Genomic DNA, 11543 nt, shown 5'->3' with positions numbered 1-11543 from the left:
GATAACATCCACACTGGTGCGTTTATGTCTAAGCATGCTTTCTCGACTGGGAGGAACAATGACAACTGATTGGCATGATGTTCACTGCAGGTGCTTCATCTGAGGATAACCCAGAATAATGCTAGATTTCCTAATTTCTAGACATTTCTTCTTAGTTTTGCAATGGCTCCCCAACTGTTTCGGAGGTTTTCTTCATTATAATATCGGCACTCTATTGCAACAATGTGCTAGGCGTCGTACGCAATGCTACGCTATGGTCACTACGATTGAATACTGGCACAACGTTTGCAAAAGAGCAGTGGGGGGCAGTTTGTCTATTTGTATATCAAGGGCGCGATCTTGTACACATTCTCAATGCGAACGGAGACGGTCCATTTTATCCAGCCGCATGCAACTGGTCAATGTGAACAGTGACAGACGTCATGGCTCTACACTGACCAATCGCATGTGCTAGGATAGAACGGACTGCCTCCGTTTGTTTTAAGAACGCGTGCAAGATCGCGCCACAAATGAGGTGAAATTCAGCCCAGGTATGTAGTTCCCTGTGCCGATTTGAATACTTGTTACAAAGTTTTGTGGTGTTTGAATTTTTTGAAGAGTAGAAGTGTCTTGCGAATTAAATCACACATTCGAAGTTTCGAATATTCGCACACCCCTACAGCAAGGCAATAAGGCACTACTTTCATAGCTTCCAGAGTGTTGTACAAGGTGGAGTATAGAGCACAACATGGTAAAGTTGTGGCACAGAGACTTGATGGAGGGTGAATTAAGTCATAAGGCCTTCGTGGGCTGAGAATCTTTTTCAAAGCAAGCAATAACAGCAAGTCTGCCCTTTCGCCAGTACAGAGTTTTTTGAAGAGCTATGCGAGGACACTGTAGCTTGGTGCTTCGGATTAATGCTGGCAATATAACTGACAACAGGGCTAGTTTGATCACCTGAAATACCTCAGCATGCACTCGAATCCAAGTACTCTTAATGCCTGCCCTAACTAAGACGTGTTTTCCACAGCTAAGAATCAAGCCTACAACCTCGTGCTCGCAACCACATCATCATCTCTTTGCGTTGCTTTCTTTACAGAGATTGCAACAGCCGGCTACAAATCCAAATTTGGCACGTATGCACAGGCACACTAACAACATATAAGGACTGAAGGCACAACTAGTCTCTTTTGTGTTCTGATATGAGCATATTCGCCTGCTTAACACAACTTTGCAGACCGGCAGAGTCGACAATGTCGTAAGTCTTATATAGCTTGAACATACAAATTCCTGTCTAAACGCTGCACCAGTTTAATAGAACATTCTTTCAGGTTTCTTTCCTTAATGGGAAGAAGTGAGGAGATGGGCACTTTCAAAAATCACTGCAACTACAGCAGAAGCTGATTATAGTGAACACAGAATTGTAGTGAATAACATGATATAGCAAAGGAAAATACGGTTATTTTCTACTAATTTTGAAACGAAAAATGTAAAAAAGGAAACATTTTTTTACATGCTATGTCCAATGTTGACCTAACTCTTTCTTAATGCCAGTATTGGCCACTTGCTACAACAGGCGATGACAATATGAAGGAACCAAAGGGAAAGAATTCTTAGCGTAACAAAGGCAAGACTTTTGAAGAGCTGCTGTTAATGACACAGTGCAAATGGATTGATCACGCAATATTTCCTACGTTGCTGAAGGCGAGCTCAGGCAATTAACAGCTGTGCCGGCAGCCATTAATAAGCTCTTGGGTCAAGATGTGATTGGGGGCACATTATTTCTTGTTCATAATGATAATGCAGTCTAGATGGGCCCCAATGAAGAGGCACAAGGACTGCAGCCAGCCAAACATATCAACTGAAGACAGTAGCGAAATTTCCGCAGGGCAAGCCACACCTAGCAATGGCCCTACCTTGCTGAACCTGTCAGCTGGACATGCACCAAAACAACCAGCCAATAGACAAGCCCCTCAAAGATTATTGTCACAAGCAAGATCATTTGTTCCATGCTTGGCATGCATCAAGTGCCTTCCTTTCATCAAACAAAAACGTCTTCCCACAAATGCTCAAACGTGCAACTGCTCGAAAGGCCTTCAAGGAGTGAACGCCCGTGCACTGTCACTAGGCACAGTGCCCCAGCTATCCTGCGCTATGCAAAGACAACCTGGTTCTCAGTGCACTAGAGTAGCCACCACTATTTTAACCCGTTAATTAATTGTAGTAAGTTTTCTAACTTGAGAAATACTCTCCCAATGAGGAATCTATAGGTATACTTAAGGGACATCCAAGAGCTATGTTCAGCAACATACTAATTGTTCAGCCCGCAAAATATGAAAATACCACGCGACTACCATGTGATGTGCATCGGGAAGCAGGGCCCTCAAACACCAGGGTATCCTGGTGTTTGAGGGCACTGGTTTATACCAGGGTATCCAGTGTTAACAAAGAATGCAGGGGAAAAAAAGTGATAGAGCTTCATTGACCATGCCCCGGCCAAAGCAACATATCATTTGTGTGAAGCTAGCTATTGCTAATAGGTTTTGTAGAATTGCAACGAAAAACAGTGCGAGAAGACAGAGGGGGGCACATGCATGAGCGCCGACTCAGTTGTGAGTCAGCGCTCGTGTGTGTGCCCCCCTCCGTCCCTGTCTTGGTAGTGTGCATGAATCCTTTTTATCTATCGCCACAGAAAACGATTCACAATGTCAGGCCATACCTAGTCAGAACAGCAGCGTGTCCACGGGATCCGCGAGATATGGATGACGAATACGGTCCACTGTAAGGAATCGCCCAGAAATCACGACAGATGCTGGCACTCATTCGATGCCATCATTAAGGTATAGAATGCCGTCAGGCAAAACGGTTAGTAGTACTCGCAATAAGCTCATATGAGAGCACTGCTTTCTTATGCAGATGGAAGCGTAGTCACAATATGTTGCTGAAAGTGGCAGTTAAATGCCCCTTAAAAATATCTACAGATCCTCATTGGAATTTGGATAATTACGAGTAATTATTAAGTTAAAAATTTGTATCTAATTAAATCTGATTAAAACATTACTAATGGCTGCTCCAGTGTACCAGGAACAATGTGGGCTCATAATGCAGTTATTCTTTCTTAAAATCTTGGTGCTCAATAGCTGGGACACCCTGTACACTGTATGCCACATGTCACAAGATCAAGCTAGATATTTAGAGGCAATGTTTTACAATGTTGTAGTGGGGGACTAATGTTGACCACCTGTTCACGTGCACTAAGCACTCAGGTGTTCTTTGCATTTTGACCCCATTGAATTGAGCCTGCACCCTCAAGCTTAGCAGCATGGCGGGTTATATGCTTAGACAGGTAGATAGAGTATAGAATTGCGTTCAGGCCAGAATGCCAGCTACATAAGCACCGGTGCAATGGGCTGCACCAACTGCTGAAGATTTCAGAGAAGGCACTCTCCTTGTACAAATGCCACATGTTACAATGCACAGGGATGTCCTCACTCAAGTTGGTAGAAGGGTACACATTTGGGCTGGCTGGTTCAGGATTACAAGTGAAAAACAGTGGCAGAAAGATAGGACAAGAAAGGACACAAGACCATGGTGCTGCTTGGTTTCTGCCTCAGCCTTTCTGCCACAATTCTGCTGCATCAAATCCCCCCAACCCTTCAAAGAAACAACGAGCTGTGGTTCACCACACACCGAGACCACACACACCTCAAAAGATATTGAAAGAAGACAGGGGAGAGCAAACTGACAAAGAGAGATAGATGACAGGCACTCACAGACTTCTTCAAAAATTCCTTGCAAATCAAATAAATAACACAGAGGGCTTGGACTCCTCAAGAGGAGAGGTAGCTGGTGGAAGCTATTATACAAGAGGTAATTATAATAATTAATAATAATAGCGAACAACAAGCAACAATGGTGCCTTTCTGATGTCTACGTGCCCTGGGTAAAAAAAGACGACGTCCAGCCACACACGTAGCAAGCGGCGATGTCCTTCACAAAACCGCCTCGACACGTATCACAGTCCAGTGCATCTCCAGAGCGACCAAAAAAAAAATCAGAACAGGTCGGTCAAGAGGCGCAAGGGCGGAGTGTGTGTACACTTTTTTTCCAACCGCGAAATTGAAACAGAGTCTCTTCTTTCCCTAGTAAAGTACCGGGACTTGGCGTTGCTTCGCTCCAAAAGCAATAAGAAAAACCTAAAACAAAGAATACAGTAACAGCACAGCAACTCTTCAAATCCAGGCAGAGGCTTTGACGCAATACAGTGGTGGAATTCTTGCGGCGATGTCCCTTCCGAAAGCATACGATTTGTTTTTGTTCGTTTGTTTGTGCAGATTGGTGAGGCACCTGTTGGCATTTCCTTTTTGCTAAATTGGTCACAGCCTTTCAACAATGTTGCCTCATCGCAACTGTTGACAGTAACGAGGCCCTCTGATTGCTTTGAACACCTCAATCAATTTGATGGATTCATCAAGACTGACTGCTCTTAGTTAATAACACTGTCAAGTAAGTCGAGGTTCTTCTGGCTGCACATCTCTTGCCGCCTTTAACGAATGGCAAGCGCCACCCCATGTTTGTGGCATCATCCCAACGGTTTCACTCTACACATAGGCAGACTTCCCTAACACATTCCTCTATCTGCATCTGCGTGCCAACAGTTGGGTCTTCGCAGCACGTGGAGAGTAGATGGCCGCCAACTGGAACACTGATAGCATCAATAGCAATGGCAAGGTCACCCACCACAAGCACTTGTGACCGACCACACATGCAAACACCAAGCCTTTACTTGAACAGAAGCAATCTTCGGGCATGGCCTCACATGCTCCACTGCTTTTTTTCAGCTGCCAACATTAGCTGCACGAAGACAGTGATGGAAGACTGTTGCCATTCAATGCGCGTCATAACCTCCTACGCGGTCAGCCCCGTCAAATTCGGCATTAAGTCCGCGAAAAGCCTCGGTCACACATAAACTGGAGACCCCTGTCCGTCCAGACCCTCCTCGTTGCCTTGTGACCCCGTAACCCCAAGGGCAGCCCCTGTCCCCGCCCGCACGGGATATGCCTGGCCGCCGTCGTCGAAAAACCGCCGGAAGGTGAACTCGAAGAAGGCATGCTCTGGATGTCTGCCGTTCGGCTCAGGGCGCGGCGGCTGGGGCCTTGTCGAGAACCGTATCGTCCACGGCATCAAAGTTGGACGTGTCAGCCGGGTAGCGGATGTTGGGAATGTAGGGAGCCGGCTTGTTTCGCAGGCCTCCCTCAAAGTCGATGGAAGCGAAGAACGGGTGCGCCTTGATCTCGTCAGCCCCATTACGGCCAAGCCGTTGCTCCGCACCACAGCAGAGCCGCAGGATTAGGTCTGTGCTTTCTGTGGACAGCAGAGCAATTTTTGGGATCTGCAGCGTCGTTTCCCAGTTCAGCACCTGCACAAATACCATGCAAGTGCAGACAGGTAGGTTACACAATACATACCATAAAAGTTGCTATTCCTCACTGCAACGCCACAACACCTTAGTTCACTTGTGTACTGTTGCTTCATAACATGCATTTTTCCAAGAACATCAAGCAACTTTGCATCGTTTCAAGCTTTCCATGATTCAATATTTGGCACCAGTAGTACACACTTCACCTTGCCCCTTGTTTCTTATCTTATTTTAGTTTCCCCAATTTCTGCCTGCTTTCACTTCCACTTCCACACTATGCCAGTGTCAGGTGTGCGCGAGACTTTTTCAAGTCGCTAATACAGTCATTAAAGGCCAACTGCAACGAAATTTCGCACACCTCAAAAAGCCGATTTATAGGCAGTCTAGCAGGAGATAATGCTACCTGCCAAATTTCACCTTCGAAATGCAAGTGGTTACCTAAGAGAAAAACTCGCCAACAACACAATTTTTGATGACGAAACTAGAAAAAACGACGCCAGTACAGGTGACCGGAAGTGATGCAGACCACAACCAGAGACCGACCGATGCAGGCGAATCGTCTGCTCTGCGCTCCGAAGTATTCGCTTCGTGGCTGCGCCACAGAGTTTTCTTTTTAGATGGTAACGAAAAAACTAAGTATGTCGACATCCACCGTGAAGGAAACACGGATACATGCCATAGAGCCTTTTTCTAAGCAACGGCTGCCCGCTTCGCACCTATCGTCTCGCCCTGTACTGTCTTGGAGAACTCGCTGGTTCACAATAAATGATGCTGCGGGTTTACACATCGGGTATTCCCGCTTCGTTGATAGACTACGGACGGTAAGACAGCATTGTTTTTTATACTGATGCTCAGTTTGGCAGACTCCTATGTCCACCGAAAGCGTCCCTGCATTTCTGTAAACACTTTTCTGATAGCGCCCAAGATTTTTTACATTAAACCTAATGTAGCACAATTTGTTTTTTTAAATACGTTTATGTGCTTGAATTCATTTGAACCGAGCACAACTACATTTCTGTTGAACTTTGCTGCTTTGACCACTCGCAACTAGAAGCGAGCCGATCAGCTTTTTGGAGCTTTCATTACTCACGCGTAGATGGCGCAGCTAGTCTAGCGCTTCGCGGGGTGTCGTTTTACCTGCTTTGCGCTATACTAAATGTCTTTCGAATAGCGTTACGCTACATTTTAGTGTGCAAAACACGCTAACACAAGCATTTTATGCTATACTAAAGCTGTCTAATACGAATACCTCTTGTCGCCGGTGCTTCTCCAAACGCTGGTCAGGGCTTCCCGCTGCCAAGTTTGCAGTGGGTGAATATTGAAGGCACTGCGTCGGGAATCAAATTCTTTTCAATCTCAGTAGTATTTGGGCAAAAAGGTACCCGTTGTACATAAAGTTGTCACCTTTGAAGTGTGCTGCATAAACTACCTCGCTCTTCGATAGCTCCCATTCCGTTCGCCTCACTGTGATAATCCGCAGCTATTGAAGCCTTACATTTTTCAGAAAAGCGTGAAAGCTGGTCCCGTCCGTAACATACGTGTTCCAGCAGCCTACGGCCCCGCATTTCATTCTACAAAAGAGTTAACTTTTCTGAATTAGCTGCTCGTAAAGGAGCGTCACGCAAAAAAGGGAGGGATGTGGCTGCAGGGAGTTCTGCTCACGAGCGGCCGTGAACTGCGATTTACGTCACTTCCGTTTGTGTCCGGTTTGTCTGGGCACACCGCTAGGGCTCCGCATCGTCTGCTAGCTGATAATGAGAGCACCGATTATAAATGAGGTACGCGACAGCAAGATGTTTCAATTTGATTATCACTGTGGTGAAATACTGAAGACTAGGACAGCAGCGAGGAATGCGACACGTTGCGGACAAAAATGGAGCGCGTGGTGGTGGCAGCGAAGATAAAGAGAAGGAAGAAGCCGGGAGCTGGGAGTAGTGGCCACGGAAGCACAGCGTTCGAGAGGCTACGTTCGTGAGGGCTACCCGGGACAACCGCTGGGCAGCCTCCTGACGGGTTGCGCTCCTGCGGGCGCTAGTGACCAAGGCGTCCGAGTCCGCCCCAGTTCGGTTCCTGTTCGGTTCCTGCCTGCCTGAACGTTTGTCCCGCCACCACTCACCCTGCTGCTCGTCAAGCCGCGCCACTACGTGCCGTCCACCTGCTGAGACGATCGTCCGTCGGCCTGCTGTGCTGCAGGCGTTTGCGAGGACGTGGGCAAGACATGAAGGAACGTGAGCGCATCACTTTAGGACATTGCATGTTCACTGAACCTTTAGTTTAAAGTGTATCTTGTTAAAGTCTGTCTGCTATGCGTGTATGGTCTTAGAAGGTTGTTTAAGCGTGAGAATATATGTTGTTTACCAGCCTTACCGTGCACGACTCCTTCCTTCACCACACCGCACATGAATAAAAGTGACGGTCTGCACATCACTCTTTACAATCATTACTTACCCAACATACTACGCATTCCGAGCGAATTCTGTCCAAGTCAAATTTCGTTGCAGTTGGCCTTTAACACATTTTAACAACCCCTCATGGGGCAAAGAGTAATAAAGGTCCTCAATGTCCATACTAAAGGCTTTACAACCACTGGGGCTCTCCTCTGAAAGAAACTGAACTACGCCTGAGAATTATGCATACGAAAAGGGTCTGAAAAACTCAAGGAGGCTAAGTAGTTCTGCAAGAAACTAGATGCAGAAAATTGCCAGGTGCCTTTCTCCGATACTACTGCTCAAAAAGACATGTCATTCTTATGTGTTTTCGCTGAAAAAGACCATTCTAAAGTATGCGATTTAGTCTTCTTGACGTTACAAGCTATCTTCTCAAGATTATGTCTGAACAAAAGGTCCACAGCACGTTGCCTAACTACCGATGGTTTAAGTTTGACCGTCCTAAAATTCTTTTTTATGGATGTTAATGCTTTTTCTGAGAAAATACTGTCCGGCATAATTATGAAATACCCTTCCTTATCTGAAATTACTGGCCTAATTTTCTCTTCTGCACAATAATTAACCAAAGGCTGGATAGGATACGAACATAACATGCAGGCACACGAGGGCGGCCCGACAGCGTCATGGAGGAAATGCGGTTTTCACCGCAGCATGAGAGATTATGCTTCCGTCGTGTTGCCATTGTTTACATGTTCTTCTATGGGCGCAACACATAAAAATCGCGATACCATCATGCATATTGTCAATTTTCCCAGATTTCCATCTGTAACGTCAATAACTAAAGGTGATTGTCATGAGTAAGAGCCCTCCGAAGAAGAAAGACGACAACAAGATGTTCGAAATGGCGCGAGCGCACGCATCATAACGTGGAGAAGCCCGAGGCGCGTGACCCGAGCTGTGATTGGGACGCAAGCAACGACGAGCTGGCATTGTCTACGTGGGCTTGCCAGGAGAAGGTTGTCCCACCAGCAAGCGCGCGCTCTGCCTTCTCTCCTCCTCCTCCTCGCTGGCCACGTCGCCTCTCGTGCCTTCGCAGCATCCTACTGTGACCTGGGAGGCGTGACCAGGACGGCAACGAGCTCGCACCAGCAAGACCCTTCTCCTGAGGACGCGCAGATGCTCTGCGGCTATGCTCCATGGGTCGCACACCAGACGAGTGGTACAGCTGCTGCAAGTACCTGACGCGGTACTTGCAGTGTACTTGACGCGGTACTTGTGGTGACCGGCAACTATGGGTACCTGACGGTGCAGCAGAGGGTCGTGCTCCGGTGAAGCAACGCACTTCGCAGACACGAAAAGTCGTCACCTCAGCACCAGAGCCGCCACGTCAAGGCCATCAACCAGTGATGAAACTGTAAATATTTTAGTTTTGTGATAGTGTGGACAAGGGATCTTTGTTTATATAGTCGGGTTTTGTTTTCACTACTTCTTGTGTATATAGTTTAGTTGTTTCTCCCATAAAGAGTTTTTCGTTGTCCTCGGTGTTCCTGTGTTGTGTTCAGCCATCTAGAGACCATGACAAAATATTGTCATCAGAAGATTGCAGGATTCAATCCGGCGCAGTCACTGATTCTCGGCTGTTGTGGAGATGGATTGGGACAAGGTATTAAAGGGGCACTGACATAAAATTTCAATCTCGAGATGTATAAGTATTTTTGACCAAGTTTGAATGGCGTCCGTCCCCTGGAAGTTATCTTATTTTGAGGGCAAAGCGCGTACGAAACCTCAAAGGAATTTTCATCATTCTGCGACATCGACACTACTGTGACATGTTCGGAGTGGTGCATACCATTCTGAGTGACGATGCACTAGCAGCGATGACATCAACGGTTCGAGTGTTTTTATTGTGGCGCCAGCGCCTGGAAACGCTCTCACTCTTCATGCCTGATCTTCGTCGCGCCACTTTGAATGATTTCATTCAAATTACAAGACGCAAATCACCAAGAAAAGACAGGCAAAAGGAAAAAGCATGATTCGACGTGTGTTCATCAGTCAGCATGTCGGGGAATTATGTTGTTGGAAGTGCGGAAAAAGCGGAATGAGTGTGTCGTTTCATTACACGTGAGGTACACGCCGACAAGCTATCAAAGTGGAGTAGCATATAGATAAATATAATTGCTAACAAGTAACACGCAGGTAGCGTTTATAGTGCATTTTAGTTCTTCGGTAGAGTTCGTCGCGCTAGCGTAATACCAGGTTACTGCAGCCGCAACCGTGAGAAGCCGGATAGGTGGGGCCGTCTGGCGGTGCGAAGAACTTTGCAAGCACAGGATTGCTATTGTAAAAACCTAACACATTCTATTTCTCCGCTGGTGTGCATTCGCTATACCACAGACCCCTTTGCGTATACCGGAATGCCGTGCACGCTAAAATTCGCTAATACAGGTAATGAGACACACCAGAGAGCATGGCCCAAGCGTGCATACTCGGGCGCCTCCTCGTTGCTGCTTGGAACGGCATCCATTTTTTAATCGCTGTTTCGCAAAGCGTCGAAGCGAAAATGATTTGCGACGTTGCGAATCGCTGTGATTCCAAGTTCCAGAATGTCGTCTTCACTAGTAGAAATTTTTGACGGCGATGCGGGTGACAAGGCGTGACTGAACATGTACGCCTAGCAGACGAATGTTAGCTGAGCAGCTGAGCCTCATGTCACTCCTTTCTGTAGAAAAGGGGTCAGCTGGGGCGCGGTCTGGAGGTGGCGCTGTCGGCGCTAAAAAATGACGGGCTTGCCAGCTGTTTTGAATCCTGCTAGATACCGGTAATCTAAATCAATAAAACGGATAGTTATTCATCCCTCAGTGGCATTTTCGGTTGCGAATCGCTACTAGGGTGTCGATAACTACTCACGGATGTAAAAATCTTCACATGCGTAAATTCGATGTCAGTGCTCCCTTAACGATGATTCGGGAGCAAAAGCTCAATAAAGAGCAGGGAGCGCGCGTTCGGAAAGAGCAGGGCATTGTCTACGTGGGCTTGCCAGGAGAAGGTTGTCTCAGCAGCAAGCGCACTGGCGACGGAAGTGGCAGGAGTTCCGACTCGGCAGCCTGTGACGCGGACGTCCCAAGAGGTGGCCGGAGACCTACACCCAGTTCGAGTGAGGCTGCTCAGGATGCAGCAACCGCGCGCAGCCATCACCGACGTTCCTGGCGCAAGCCCCCTTGGAAGCAAGCTGCCGAAGACAGTCCCCGGTGGGCCATGTGGGCTCTTAGCACCGGACATTAGCGACCGCTGCTAGGCCTAATCTCGGAGGCCTCCGCCACGTCAGCGACGACGGACGACGATTCGGCAGTGGCAAGGACAGCTACGTTCGTCAAAACTGTAGAGATCACCAACTGGGAGACAACGCGACCAATCCCGGACATTGACGCGAAGTGCATCGGCTGGGTCGAGTAAGGTCAGCCCATTTTATCATGGTCAACCCGAGACATGAGTAGCACGAAGGCTAGAGCACTGTAGAGCTCCCTGACTTTATTTAGGACGTTTAGTGTGTATTGTGGGTTGTGTGTATGTTTCGTTAGAATTTGCAGTTTTGGGGATTTGTTTGGCATATTATTTGTATTTCTTGAGTGCCGTGCGTGCGTTTAATAAATGTGTTGTGCCGGTAACGGTCCTGTCTGAATCCATCGTTCGCAACCACCAGAATCCATGACAATTGGCGAGCCTGCCAGGATTCAAGGCCCAGTCACTGATTCTCGGTT

The 11543-nt window shown here is 47.3% G+C and overlaps 1 protein-coding gene across 1 annotated transcript in view; it reads right to left on the bottom strand.

Moving 5' to 3' along the window:
* Nucleotides 1–859: 859 nt before the first annotated feature.
* The window catches only part of LOC119397116 (serine/threonine-protein kinase LATS1-like), a 136383-nt gene continuing 125699 nt past the window's right edge, over nucleotides 860–11543 (bottom strand). Inside the window, 2 exon segments of the mRNA XM_037664557.2 lie at nucleotides 860–5116; nucleotides 5118–5398. Of these exon segments, the coding sequence (XP_037520485.2) occupies nucleotides 4939–5116; nucleotides 5118–5398 (459 nt within the window). The 3' untranslated portion in view covers nucleotides 860–4938.

Source organism: Rhipicephalus sanguineus, chromosome 6 (assembly GCF_013339695.2).
Source record: "Rhipicephalus sanguineus isolate Rsan-2018 chromosome 6, BIME_Rsan_1.4, whole genome shotgun sequence".
NCBI lineage: Eukaryota > Metazoa > Arthropoda > Arachnida > Ixodida > Ixodidae > Rhipicephalus > Rhipicephalus sanguineus.
Note: the sequence above shows the minus strand (reverse complement) of the source record. Positions and strands in the feature narration are given on the sequence as shown.